The 12,790-nt window shown below is 29.0% G+C and overlaps 1 protein-coding gene across 3 annotated transcripts in view; it reads right to left on the reverse strand.

The window, feature by feature from the left end:
• Positions 1 to 1,380: 1,380 nt before the first annotated feature.
• Positions 1,381 to 12,790, reverse strand: part of LOC143234879 (3-phosphoinositide-dependent protein kinase 1-like) — a 62,749-nt gene continuing 51,339 nt past the window's right edge. For all 3 annotated transcript variants that reach the window (XM_076472569.1, XM_076472571.1, XM_076472570.1), the window contains exons 7-14: positions 10,926 to 11,019; positions 10,208 to 10,276; positions 8,425 to 8,521; positions 7,202 to 7,378; positions 6,107 to 6,343; positions 4,595 to 4,692; positions 3,980 to 4,034; positions 1,381 to 2,756 (exon numbers count right to left, since the gene is read on the reverse strand). In XM_076472569.1, coding sequence (XP_076328684.1) covers positions 2,658 to 2,756; positions 3,980 to 4,034; positions 4,595 to 4,692; positions 6,107 to 6,343; positions 7,202 to 7,378; positions 8,425 to 8,521; positions 10,208 to 10,276; positions 10,926 to 11,019 — 926 coding nt within the window. In that variant the 3' untranslated portion in view covers positions 1,381 to 2,657. The remainder of the gene's footprint in view (positions 2,757 to 3,979; positions 4,035 to 4,594; positions 4,693 to 6,106; positions 6,344 to 7,201; positions 7,379 to 8,424; positions 8,522 to 10,207; positions 10,277 to 10,925; positions 11,020 to 12,790) is intronic.

A 12,790-nucleotide genomic window follows, 5' to 3' on the forward strand; every position in this document is an offset into this window, starting at 1 on the left:
TTGTTTTTTTGGAATTTCGCACAAAGCAACTCGAGGGCTATCTGTGCTAGCCATCCCTAATTTAGCAGTGTAAGACTAGAGGGAAGGCAGCTAGTCATCATCACCCACCACCAATTGAAGAAAGCACACACTACATATTTAAAACAAACTTTACAGCACACCAAGTTTGAATCAGTAAATACTATGTTCAAAGATTCACACGAAAGCTTACTTTTGTGTGTATTGAATATGTTCCCTGTTCTTGATGAACTTACATTATTATTTCATAGAAAATCCATTAGTTTAAATTCTACTCCTGATTATTATTCTAAAAGCAACTACTGTCATACATATTTTGTAATTATTACCCTGGGGAAAAAATGTGCAACCTCTTTTTCAGCTTCTAAGAGACTATCTTAGCTGTTTGGGCTGTAAGGAGGAGCAAAAGTATTTAAAGTTGCATAGTTGAGTGTTATTTTTGGCATTCTCATCTGTCTGGTAATATTTGCAGATTTGTTAGATCACCCATTAAAGTTTTCTTATGTCACTGTTTCCTTTTTTGTCAATGTTTTTCATTTTGTTGATCAGCTACTTTTGATTTTCCACTTTCTTGATTTGATCTTGTACATGAGCACCAGAACATCTTTTTATGTAGTGGCCTAATGGATAATCCAAGGATCTATTATTATAGACAAATTTCTTGAAGAACCAGATTTGGTTCAGCCCAGTGCAAGTTAACTTGGTTCAGTAATTCTGGTGGCTTCCACAGCACATCCAGTATGTTTTAAATAATTTTTTCTTTATTTTAATTTTTTTCAATCTTACTTGCAAATTTAATTTTATTTACCATTTTATATTTAATGAAGTGCAATTGAAGGATATTTTTAAATTTTCATTTGTAACTTTATTTAAAGCCTTATTTTATTAAAGCTATAGTTATTTTTAAATTTTTAACTACTATGTTATTTTCAATTTTTAAAATACATAAAAAGTAATTTTCTAGTTTTTATTTTAAATTTTACAATCAAAATTTAGTGATTCTAAACACTTAATTCAATAGAAATGCTTGAGAGTGATTTATAAATAATTATCTCTGTTAACCTTTAAAACCAATATCTCAGAATGTTATTCAGATTTACATATTCAACTTTCACTTTCTAATTTCTATCCACATCTAAAGAATTTGATGACTTGATTGTTGTTAAGCACATGAGATACACAATGGACTGCCTGTGCTCAGTTTACCACTGGTATAAAATCTGATTTTTAGCAATGTAAGCCTGCAGAAATTAATTTTGTGCACTGGGTGTGTGTGTTATGCCCATGAAAATTTTTACATTTAAAACTACCCCCAAATTTTTTTTATATTTTAAGAGCTGAATGTCAATTTCTAAATTTGACTTTTATGTGTAATGGATTTTTCCATATTTTTTATTTACACAGAGGTTGCATTAACACAATTGTACAGATATTACACAAAAACTGTCACAATGTACAATATTTTCGTCTTATTTTTTGACAAAGTTTTCTTGGGAAATACTATTCACATGATAGATCTTTCAAAGCGTACAAACATAAGCTTCAGATGTAGTGTGGTTATTTTATGACAGTGCAACTGACATACAGAAGAAACAGCACTGCACAATTTGGGAAAATTAAGTTCATGCTCTGTGATTATGGCCAATCAAACTTTGAGAAATCTTGGTAATTATTTGATGTACACATTTTTAAGTGCACATGATATGTGTACTTAGTATTTTTAGGTAACTTGATTTCAATTTTAATAAAGCCACTGAAATACAGAGACAAGAACTAACTGAATATAGTGTAAATAAATAAGTTTTGTATAAATTTTTTATCACTGTATACACATGACCATTTCTTATAAATGCAGTTTTTGGATACCCATGCATACATGGTATGCATTTTTTGACCTGTTTAAAGCTACACTTTGTAGCATAAATTTTTTATCTCCTACCCTTTTATTAAAATGTGGAACAATTCCTATAAATATAAAACATTGCCATATTTCTCAAACACAGTCATAAAAACGTTACTGATATAAAAACAAGAAATTAGCAAATCTTTCAAACCTGTATGTATAAGCTTTAATCAGATACATTGTAAATATGTTAGCAGATAATGATGACGTTTTTTTTTTTGGGGGGGGGGGATAGTGAAAGGTATTTATTTAAAGTCTGGAATGTACAACAAACTACCTCTAGTAAAGGATTTGTGCTATTTTAAGGTTGTTCTAAGTATCATACCTAATACAAACTACTTAGTCTAGATACATTTGAAATGCATTCTTAATTAAAACTGGTTATGTTTTACAATTCATTCATTACAATACCTTTTTCAGTTTTTTTAGATTAAGACGTAGTTAACATTTGAGGAAGCACACACTAAGTATTTAAAACAAATTATCATGGTAATCTGATTTTCAGAAGTTCATCATCTGCGGACACCTCCCTAACGTCTAAAGGTTTTGTCTCTTTGACCTAATGATATTTTTAAGTATCCACAGCAATACAAACACACAAATATATAAATCAGAAACTCAAGTAAGTTATGGACTGTCTTGCAACAAATAGATTAATTCTCCAATGCAATGAAATACCACACCTCTCACATCTTGCTATGTACATTTACACAAATAGGAAGATGCAATATTAGCATTATTGAATCTTGTAGTTTGCCCGCCGTACTTCATCAATAACCCGACACCACTCCAGGGCGTAGCCTTCAGGATCCTCTAAGTAATATGTTCTGTTTGGCTAGAATAATCAAAAAGCTTCAAAATTAAAAGTCTAAGGAAATAAAAATATAAATAAAAAAACAAACAAACTAAACTTGAGCTTTGAATGACAAGATTTTTAGGCTTTGTTGAAAAAAATGTTTAAAAATTCCTAAAAGTTCATCTTATCACAAGCTTAAGAAACTTGCATTCTTTTTATATGTTAGTGTTAGTATTATACATTTTTATTTATTTAAAGTTATGATAAAACAGACTTGTATTTCATTCTAACTTTAGTCATTAGCTCTAATTCATATACCATTTTCAATCCACAAGGTTGCTGGCAAGTTAAGCATATTTCAAAACATAACCATGAAATATCAGTAATTCCATTTATATAAAATTTGAAGTGATTCAATTTAGCATAGGAAAACCTGTATAATAATATAATTTTGTTCAAAAAGAAAAACATTTTAAATAGGAGTTGTTGTTTGTGTTTAATGGATTAATGTTGAAATTTCAACAGAACTTATACCAGAAATTAACCTTAAAGTTAGTTAAATGATAAATTCAGTGAGTAACATCAGATCATATAATTCATCCATTGTAGAAAGCTCATGTAAAGTTTCTTGATGTATTTAGATCAATAAAATTAATACTGTTTGCCACACAGATAATTCTTTGTGGATATACTAAAGAAACCACTGTTAAAGGAAAAAGCTATAAGAGGGTGCTACCTGCTTGATAATGCAGCTATTTGATAGCTGCATATCATCTTTTAGGTTAATGGTACAGGATATGACATTAGTATTGACAAAAACACTGGTCTATACTGGTATTAACTGATTAAGTCTGACTTTTATATAATTACAAAAAAACGTAATTATAATGTCATAACTTGGCTGAAACTTGCAAGATTTTATTTAGAAAGAACTATATACAATAAACATATCAGAACTTAATAAAGCTTACAAAGTGCAATGAATTGTGCAGAATGAGTAAGGCACAAGCTCAATTAACAAGACTAAATTTTAAAGAAGGATGCAAATAATTTTATGCTATAATAACAGCTACTGCACTGAATCTAAACTAAATATGAAAACAGTGTGTTTGTTGTGTATATTACAATAAACTACCAGTGATTATTTGATAGAATAGATATTTTCTGGGCTTTACCTGACTATTTTCATCTGTCTGTTTAATCTTTAAACTAAGTGCATTGTTTGGTTCCTTGAATAAAAAACCAAAACTTAATATACTTACAGTGTGCACAAAAAATATCTTGAAGTTTTTTGGCTCTGGTCGTAACTCAGGAGACCTATACAATTTAACGTATATTATTTTTAGTTAATACCATATAACTTAGATTGACTGAAAACATTATCACCGATTGTGAGATTTTATTCACTGTACATTTCAACAAACAAAATGTGAACATTACAACTCAAAGATTCCTTTGAGGTTTCAGTTTACACAAATGTTTATCACATAAAACATAATCTCAGGGAAATTTTTATCATTTCTTATAATCTTGTTTCTCTACAAAGTGACATCAGTGAATTAAATGATAATTTATTTGAATTTAAATTAAATGCAAAAATACCTAATAAGCAGTTTTCCACATTATTTATATATGTAATTATACATATTAATCACTGTAAATTTATATTTCATTTGGAATGACTGCCAACACTATCTATCTCTACACATATAGTATTTACTACAGTTTCTACACTTTGAACACTACATTAACAATAGTTACATAAAAAGAAAGTTACCACAGTAAGTATTGTAAATACTTGTTAACAGTTTACAAACAGTTCATTTGGTTGCTCACTTGTTAAAATTACATCATACGAAACTACACACACCACTTACCAAGGTATCTCCCCTTTCAATACCATACCAACAGGATCTACATAGAATAAATGTGGCCCTGTTGTCAAAAGTAACATTCGTCGGCGAGCAAAGAGCCCCTAAACAATAAGATTATATATAGGGGAAACTTAATATCATTCTGTTAAGAATAAACACCAAATGTTTCCAACTACTATTTTGGATAAGATGTTTAACAAAACATTAATTTTGCATGATCACAGAAATTATCCTACCATTTTACAGAAAATAAACATTTATTACTAAATTTGATTAAAACATCAATTATCTAAAGTAACTTCATATGAAGCAGTAACTCATAAATGATTACATTTTGAATGAATGCACCAACTTCGTTGTTAACAACCATGACAAAAGTACTACTTTTTAAACAGCCTGATAACCTGAATGAAATCATTTCATTACAGTTCAAACAAGGAACTTGAAAATGGTCTTTCTTAGCTGGGCCAATAACATGAATGAAAACACTTATTTTACACTACTTATTAGAAAATGGTATCAGAAGGGTGAATACTCTGAAAGTTTAACTCTCAGGGGAGCCAGTACTGTGTAAATTAAAGATACCCAAATAACCAAATGTTCTTTCCAAATTTTTTTAAAAAGGTTGAAAAAACTACCAATAATCAATACTCTTAGGTCTGAAGCAAAGAAACACAAAGAAATGAAAAAAAAAATTGTAATCAGCTGTCATCCATGATTCAAAAACACTTTAACACTCTCTGGATCTCAATGATATTTTGGTTTAAGCCAAATCTAATTGTATCTGATAACAAAATGTTTATCACCCTATCACTGGTTTACCTGAAAAAATATGAAAATAAGCAATATTTTATTGATTACCAAAATAAATTTAAAGCATTAAAAAAACATTTCATGATAAAAATCATTTGTCTCATACCGTATGAAACATTTAACTATCAATAAACAAATTTTAAGACCCTTATAGAACACTGTAAAAAAACTCCCAAGTTGATCAATGCTTCAACCAGTTAAGTCCATCAACAATCTAAGTTTAACCATATCACTTCATTTACATTTACACTTCAGTGTTGTTAAAGTAAGCCACTATATGTTTACCAATGATCAAGTGATTAGCCTTTCATTTCTATCATTCTACCTTTTGAAAGCATTACTCTTCTTGTGTGATCTTACCTGTATTTTGAAAACTGTCTTACATGTATCAATAAAGCCCGGACAGACATTCTAATCTAGTTTAAACAGTTTTAGAAAACAACAAGAAATAGAATTTATATTTAATTACTTGAAAAAGAAAAACTGTTAATTCTGTCATACACAAAAAAAAAATATATTTCTTACTAATGAAAATATTAAAACAAAATGTACTGTTTTAATATTTTCATTAGTAAGAAATATAATATTAAAACAAAATGTACTGTTTTAAACATAATCTTAAAAATTCTATAATCATTGATAGATTTAACATCTGTCAGAAAAAGTTAGTCATCAATTTCTATCACAAAACTTTAGTTACACCTTTCTTTTATCTACTAATCCCTGCTTCAATATTAGGTTGCCTTGAACAAATCGATGCCAAGAGTTTTCACGAGCCTGGGCCTCCAGTCTTTGAGCCATCTCACAGGGAGAAATGTCCAGAATTGAAGGCTTCTTAGCAGGTTTCAGTTTTGTTTCTTCTTCTTCTTCATGAAGAGCCAGACCAAGCAACCTAGTCATCTGCTTGTCTTCTAACCCTGGTTCTAAATGATCAGGAACCTAGAGGGAAAACAAACTAGAGTAACATCACAAAGTTGTCTAATGAACCTTTTATACATTTGTGTTTCAAGTACTTATTCTCATGTAAATAAACCACCTTTGTTCTGAAATTTCAAATGTAAAAGCTAAATTATATTGAAACTAGGTTGAAAGTACAATACACCAGGGCACTACAAATAATAAAATGCATAAAAGATATATTTTATCCAAGTAATAGCAGTAAAGCCACTTAAACATCTTACATACCAAAATACTAGACATGAGTGGTAAAGTTATATCACAATACAAAGAACACCATCTCAGCAGTTAGAAAAGCATTTTGATTGTCAGAAGCTGCAAGTGATTTACAATTTATCATGGTAAATTCTATTCAGAATAATAAAATTCATAAATTCAGAACTTAACATTAATCCACCTGCTACAAATATTAACAACCCATGGTTTACAAAATTTATACATAGGTAAGCTTACTTCCTAACCAAACTTGTTAATACAAATGAATTGGACTAAACTTTTTAGATACTATACAATACTACTGACACACTGTGAAATTGTTTTTTCTCTATTTATTAACAAAAGTGAAAGTCTTAATTACCAAACATCAGCTGTCACGTTTCATCCATAACACAAACATTATCTCAACACAAATAAAAGCTTGTAAATAACATTTTAACAATATAAATCTATTTTATAGGAATCACAATTTTATTCATCCACACCTAAAGGATGGCATTTAATAAATTTAATTATATGTTAACACTGGAACCCCAGTAAAACGTTTTACCTGCAATGTTTGCTTTAATAAACTCTCTTACACATTTCTACTGAACCATTTGAAGATAATAAAATTTAACTTACATGATACTGACTACGCAGTTCCTCATTACTGGAAGTTCCAGGCAAATAAGGAAGAATGCGAGGAGGTGTTTTCTTATGAAGATTTTCCCATGGCATATCTTTAAAAAAAGAATGCCCTTTGATGGAAGAGTAACCACCTTCGTCTGTAGCACCTAATCTCTGAGAGGGCTCAATGACCTAGATGAAAACAGGAAAAAACAACTACATAAAAGGGCTTAGTAAAACTGAAAAAAACAAAACAACGAAAGGCATTTTAATTTGATAAAAATAAGTAATCTGGAGAAAATTATTACACTACAGTTAATAAATAGAAATTACCAAAGTATTTAAACTACAAACTAAAACAATCAGAAAGACTGCATATCCTTGACTCACCACTCCTTTACAAAATTGCATTTGTTCATACTGGATTACATCAAATTTCATCTTTTAAAAACTCAGAAAATCCTTCCAAGATCCAGAATGATCAATAAGCTGCATAATGAAATATGGTACAAATTTGATCAAGCTTTACTGAGTTTTTAAGCCAAAACTGCAAAAGGTCTATTTCCCCGTTATAAAAACTGCATCCAAATGATCCAGAATCTGGATCCAAAGTTGGGAGGACTGTTCCACATTGACTTTTCATCTTATGTTACATTTTTATGTACATCAGTCAGTTAGTTTTGAAATATGCACATGGAAACACACACACAAACTCAACTGCAATCAACCCCCTTCTGGAGCTGAGGGTAGTAAATGCATGTTTACTTCATCATTTTAAGATATATTGTTACTTCAAATATAAATTTCCTATACTTTAACAATACATTTAAGTTACTATTATTATACAGTAAATCTGCATAAAAATGACCAAAATGAAACAAATCATTGTTATTATATAACTGTGTGCAAAGAAATCACAGATATTTTCAAACATACCTTAAACAAATTTAAACTGATATACTGTATGTAAGAACAAACATCTACCATAATGTACACAGTAGTGAGCTAATCAAGATGAAAATCATTTAACAATTAATGTGCAACAAACATTCATACAGCAAGAAGTTTTTGCAGAACAAGTCATAAAAAGAGAGAGATGCATAAATATTTAAAAATTAAAAGTGATCATTATTCACAAGTGTAACATTAAGTTTAAAGATGCAAGTTAAAAAACACATTTTGATAAACAGTATCAACAACTTATAAGATTGAAAGCAAATAATCAGTCATGAACTTACCAACAATTTCTGTACAAGATCCTTTGCTTCTGGGTGAAATCCATCAGGAAAATCATACTCTAATTTTATGACTTTCTGAAATATCAGGTACTCAGTTCTAAAAAGCCAAACATCACTCATTAGTGTTTGATGTACCATAAGTCATATCAAATACTATATATGGTATTTCACTTTGTAAACTTATGAAGAGTTACCAGTACACTTGGATTACAGATCTGCTCTTCCTAATATAAAGCACATAATATTATGCCCAATATTATTTCATCATTTGTAAACAGACAGAAGGAGCAACCAAATGCCCATATTATTAATTACAAGAAATGTTTTTGACTGATCAAAGTAAATTATAAGTGTTAAAACCTTGTAATTAAAGTTAAATGCATAATTCTTTGTAGCAAAGCATTACTAATTGGATTTAGATCATAGCAAAGACCAGCTATACAAACTACTACTTTTTGTGCTGTTGCTTTTTTACATTAAACTTAATAACATCTCTTCTCCATCAAGCTACTTGTAATAATACTACCTCACTATAAACATTTTCAAGTTAAAAAAATAGAAGAAATGGATAAAAAACAAACATCTCAGGAAAATGTTTACTGTAGCATGTAATACATAAAAAATTCCATAATATTTTAAGAATATATACAACAATAATCATAAAACAAGGAATAAACTCCCCATGGGCCTGTTGCAGAAAAACAAATCTGTATGCACAATAAGTCAAACATAATTACAATGACAGAACTTATGACTGTAGGATAAATAAAAGCAAGACAAGTAAAAGTAAAGAGGACTAAATGTCAGTATTGTGCAATTAGATGTACAAATTTTAGTTAGAAAACTGAGATCTGTAAAGAAACACTAGAGTATATTAGAAAATTCTAGCTGTGAAATGGTGACAAAAACAGCAAGAGCACCAATAAATTATACTCAAATCCTGTACTATGACCAATAAAGTATATCGGTGAACATATTTTTCAAATTTAGTTTTTATAAATATTCTAGTGCCATGGCTGTTACAAAAATAAAGAAGTTACAAGTTATTGTCACCCTAGAACTAGCTAATATAATATTTTAGAGAATTACATTGTAAAATTATTCTTGTAAAATTACACATTTTAAGTTTGGGCATTTTATTTTATCATGTTTCTCCTTACAGCCACAAAACATATTGATCTTTAAAACATCTATGCTATTGTTTGTTCTATTCACATAATAAATACAGGAGTGGTACAAGTTACAAATTACCATATATTAAAAATATAAAAAATCTGTAAAATCTTTTCATGTATTTCATATTTAATTGACTAATGTTTTATTACTTTGGGTAACGTATGACATGATGCCTATATATTTTGATCTACTAACGACATGAGATGGTATAATATATATTCTAACACCAAATGCACAGTACTTGTGTGAAAAGTTATGACTAAGGCTCAAAAGAATGGTATTTAATGATACAGAAGAATGTAACTTGTCTTTTGCATTTTTTTTTTATAACTAAGTAAACATGTAGTATATCCAATCACACAAGTTTTTGCCAGTTATAAAATTCCACAATTAAATTCATGTCTAAAATATGTACATTACATTGTAATGCCTGAGAATCTTAATAGTAATTTATTAGGTTTTTTGTACCTGGTCATACAAGAGACAATACTACTAAACACGAAACAGGCAATCTCTGTGTGTTAGTGAAATACAAATACATGTACAACAAAATTAAACTGTAGTAGTTGTGCCAAATGTGGGATTTAAAAAAAATGTAATTACTTACGAAGCTTGGAAAGGAGGCAGTCCTGATACCATCTGATATAAAATACATCCCATAGCCCATAAGTCTGAGCTGTAAAAATATAAAGGGAGAAAAAAAGACATGTATGTGAAAATTAACCATCTAAGTTTAACCAAATACACCAATCACATTGCAAACCACAATCGTTTAAATTAATTGAGTGTTTATTAATGATGTACTGATTACGTTACAACTACCAACTGTAATAATAAGTGAAGCAAGATAACTCTAATGCTAACTATACTCTGTATATGTTGCAACTACCAACTACAATAATAAGTGAGGCATGATAACTCTAATGCTATCTATACTCTGTACATATTTACAAAATAAAAAGAGATAAACAAATAAAATCAATCAAACTCACTTAAAAATGTTTATATTTTCTTATGAGTTTCTAATGAATATGTAGAGCTATTTCCTAAGACAATGATATCTTGTCTGTTCTTCAAGAGTCTAAAAACACATTTTCCATTGTTTTACTATTTCTGACTGGTATAACAACAATGAATTAATACGAAATGGACTTTCCTGAAAAGGAACTTCAGTGAATGGGTTGTCCAGCAGTATAGTATTTTTGTGGGATTTTTGTCTCCTAATATGCAGTTGCATTAAAGTAAAACTGACCTAAATATTTACATCAGCAAAATCTTACAAACTTAGCCAAGTAACTGGACGAATATATTAGTGAAAGACAAACCTTGGAGCAGCACTTTTGTCTGTTAACATTTCTGGAGAAACATACTGAGCAGTCCCAACAAAAGAATTCTTCCTTGCATTGACTGTATTTAAATCTATATATAAATATATATATAAAGAAAAAGGGGAGATAGAAAGAGTTAAAAAATCTGTGTCATTACTTTTCATTTATTTTTCAAAAGAATAAATCTTAATCATAGGTAACATTATCTTAATTCTAATGAGAAAGGTTTCAGATTAAATGATACAGAAATAAGTTTTAAGTAAATCTCTCAGCAAACTTTAGCTTTCAGTGGATTTGTATTAAAATAGGGTATTAAGTAAAACATGTTTTAAATAAGATTTTTTCTCTCAGAATGCTACACTTCACAAGCAAATATGATTATTATAAATGAGGTTAAATATATTATATCTGTTAGTTATCTCTTTTAATGTCACCCATTGACCAATCATTGCTTTACACACACACCTATTGCTGTGACAGCAATTGATGAGCATGTGGTGTATACTTGTCTGTCAGAACAGAATGATTAAATCAGTTAATTACTTATGAACATTAACTGCTTGATTAATAAAAATGCCCATATTGCCATTAAACTGGAGTTATGAAAATAATCAACCAATCCAAATTTCATTTCTGATCATTATATTTGATTAATTCAAGGCTTTTCAGCTTAATCTATTAGTGTTATGGCCCACACAAATGATCAACTAATTGAAATTAGGATTTCTAAATATTATTACTTTTTTTTATTATGTCAACTAACCAAGTATAATGTGAGAATAACTAATTAGTTGGATGTAATTGATTAAACCTCTTGCTATGGGTATCAACAGCATGACAAAGTTTTGGTGTCTTGCATGCAACATTTTAATAAACTACTTTTTTCTAATAAAGTCATAGCTAATTATTAATTATTAACTTTACAAGGTAATATTAAAAAAAAACATCCTAAATTCCACTAGTGTGACACATTTTCTCTAAGTGTCTTCATTTCATCCACCACCCCTTGTTAAAGTAAGAAACTGAATATAAATTACCCACCATACAATTGTCATTGTTGAGACAAACCATAATTTTTATAGCTTTCAATTTTGGTTATAGAGTTATCAAACAGAAAATAAAACCCTGTCATACATTCTCTTTCAGGATTAGTTAATAGTTCTCACTTACATGTAATTATACGTTACTTATAACCAATAGAAAGTCAAGGTTTTTGTCTATTAAATGATATGTTCTGAGCATATAAGCAACAATTTCACTCAGACTAGAATTTAAGTTCCCACAACAAAATTTACAACTTAGCTTGGCTGAATTTTTATTGGCTCTTGTCTCATAGTTAAAAAACCATGAACACTTTAAGAGGGAAAATTCTCTAAATTTTGTATGTTATTAGTTTATGTTCTATGTTGCATTATTTAATTAAATGAAAATTTAGTGCACTGTTGCCATTAGTATAAAAAAATAGGATTAAGTGTCTTCAACAATCAACAGCAAGAAAAAAGAATGGGTAAGTACTTTATTTCTTGTTTCTCATGTTTATTCCTTATTTATTGTTAGAAAAGTAACTAAAATGTAAAAATAGGGATCTTTTTAGGTTAGTTAAAATTCCGTCGGGTAAAATAAATAATAATTATAATAAAAATGTTTCGTGAGGCATGCATGTAAGCAACTCATGGGTAATGTAATTCAATAGCGTAGTGTGAGCTGCAAGTTCACCAGTTAGATATGGTTCAAAGGGCAATAAAACAATAAAATGTAATTATAAATAGATGCATACTGTTATCAGTTTTAGAGTTATTTAGGATAAACAAATGTAATTTCATGTTACTATTTAAAGTTATTCTAGAAAAAAATAAAGTTTA

The sequence above is a fragment of the Tachypleus tridentatus genome, chromosome 12 (assembly GCF_004210375.1).
Source record: "Tachypleus tridentatus isolate NWPU-2018 chromosome 12, ASM421037v1, whole genome shotgun sequence".
Classification (NCBI taxonomy): Eukaryota; Metazoa; Arthropoda; class Merostomata; order Xiphosura; family Limulidae; genus Tachypleus; species Tachypleus tridentatus.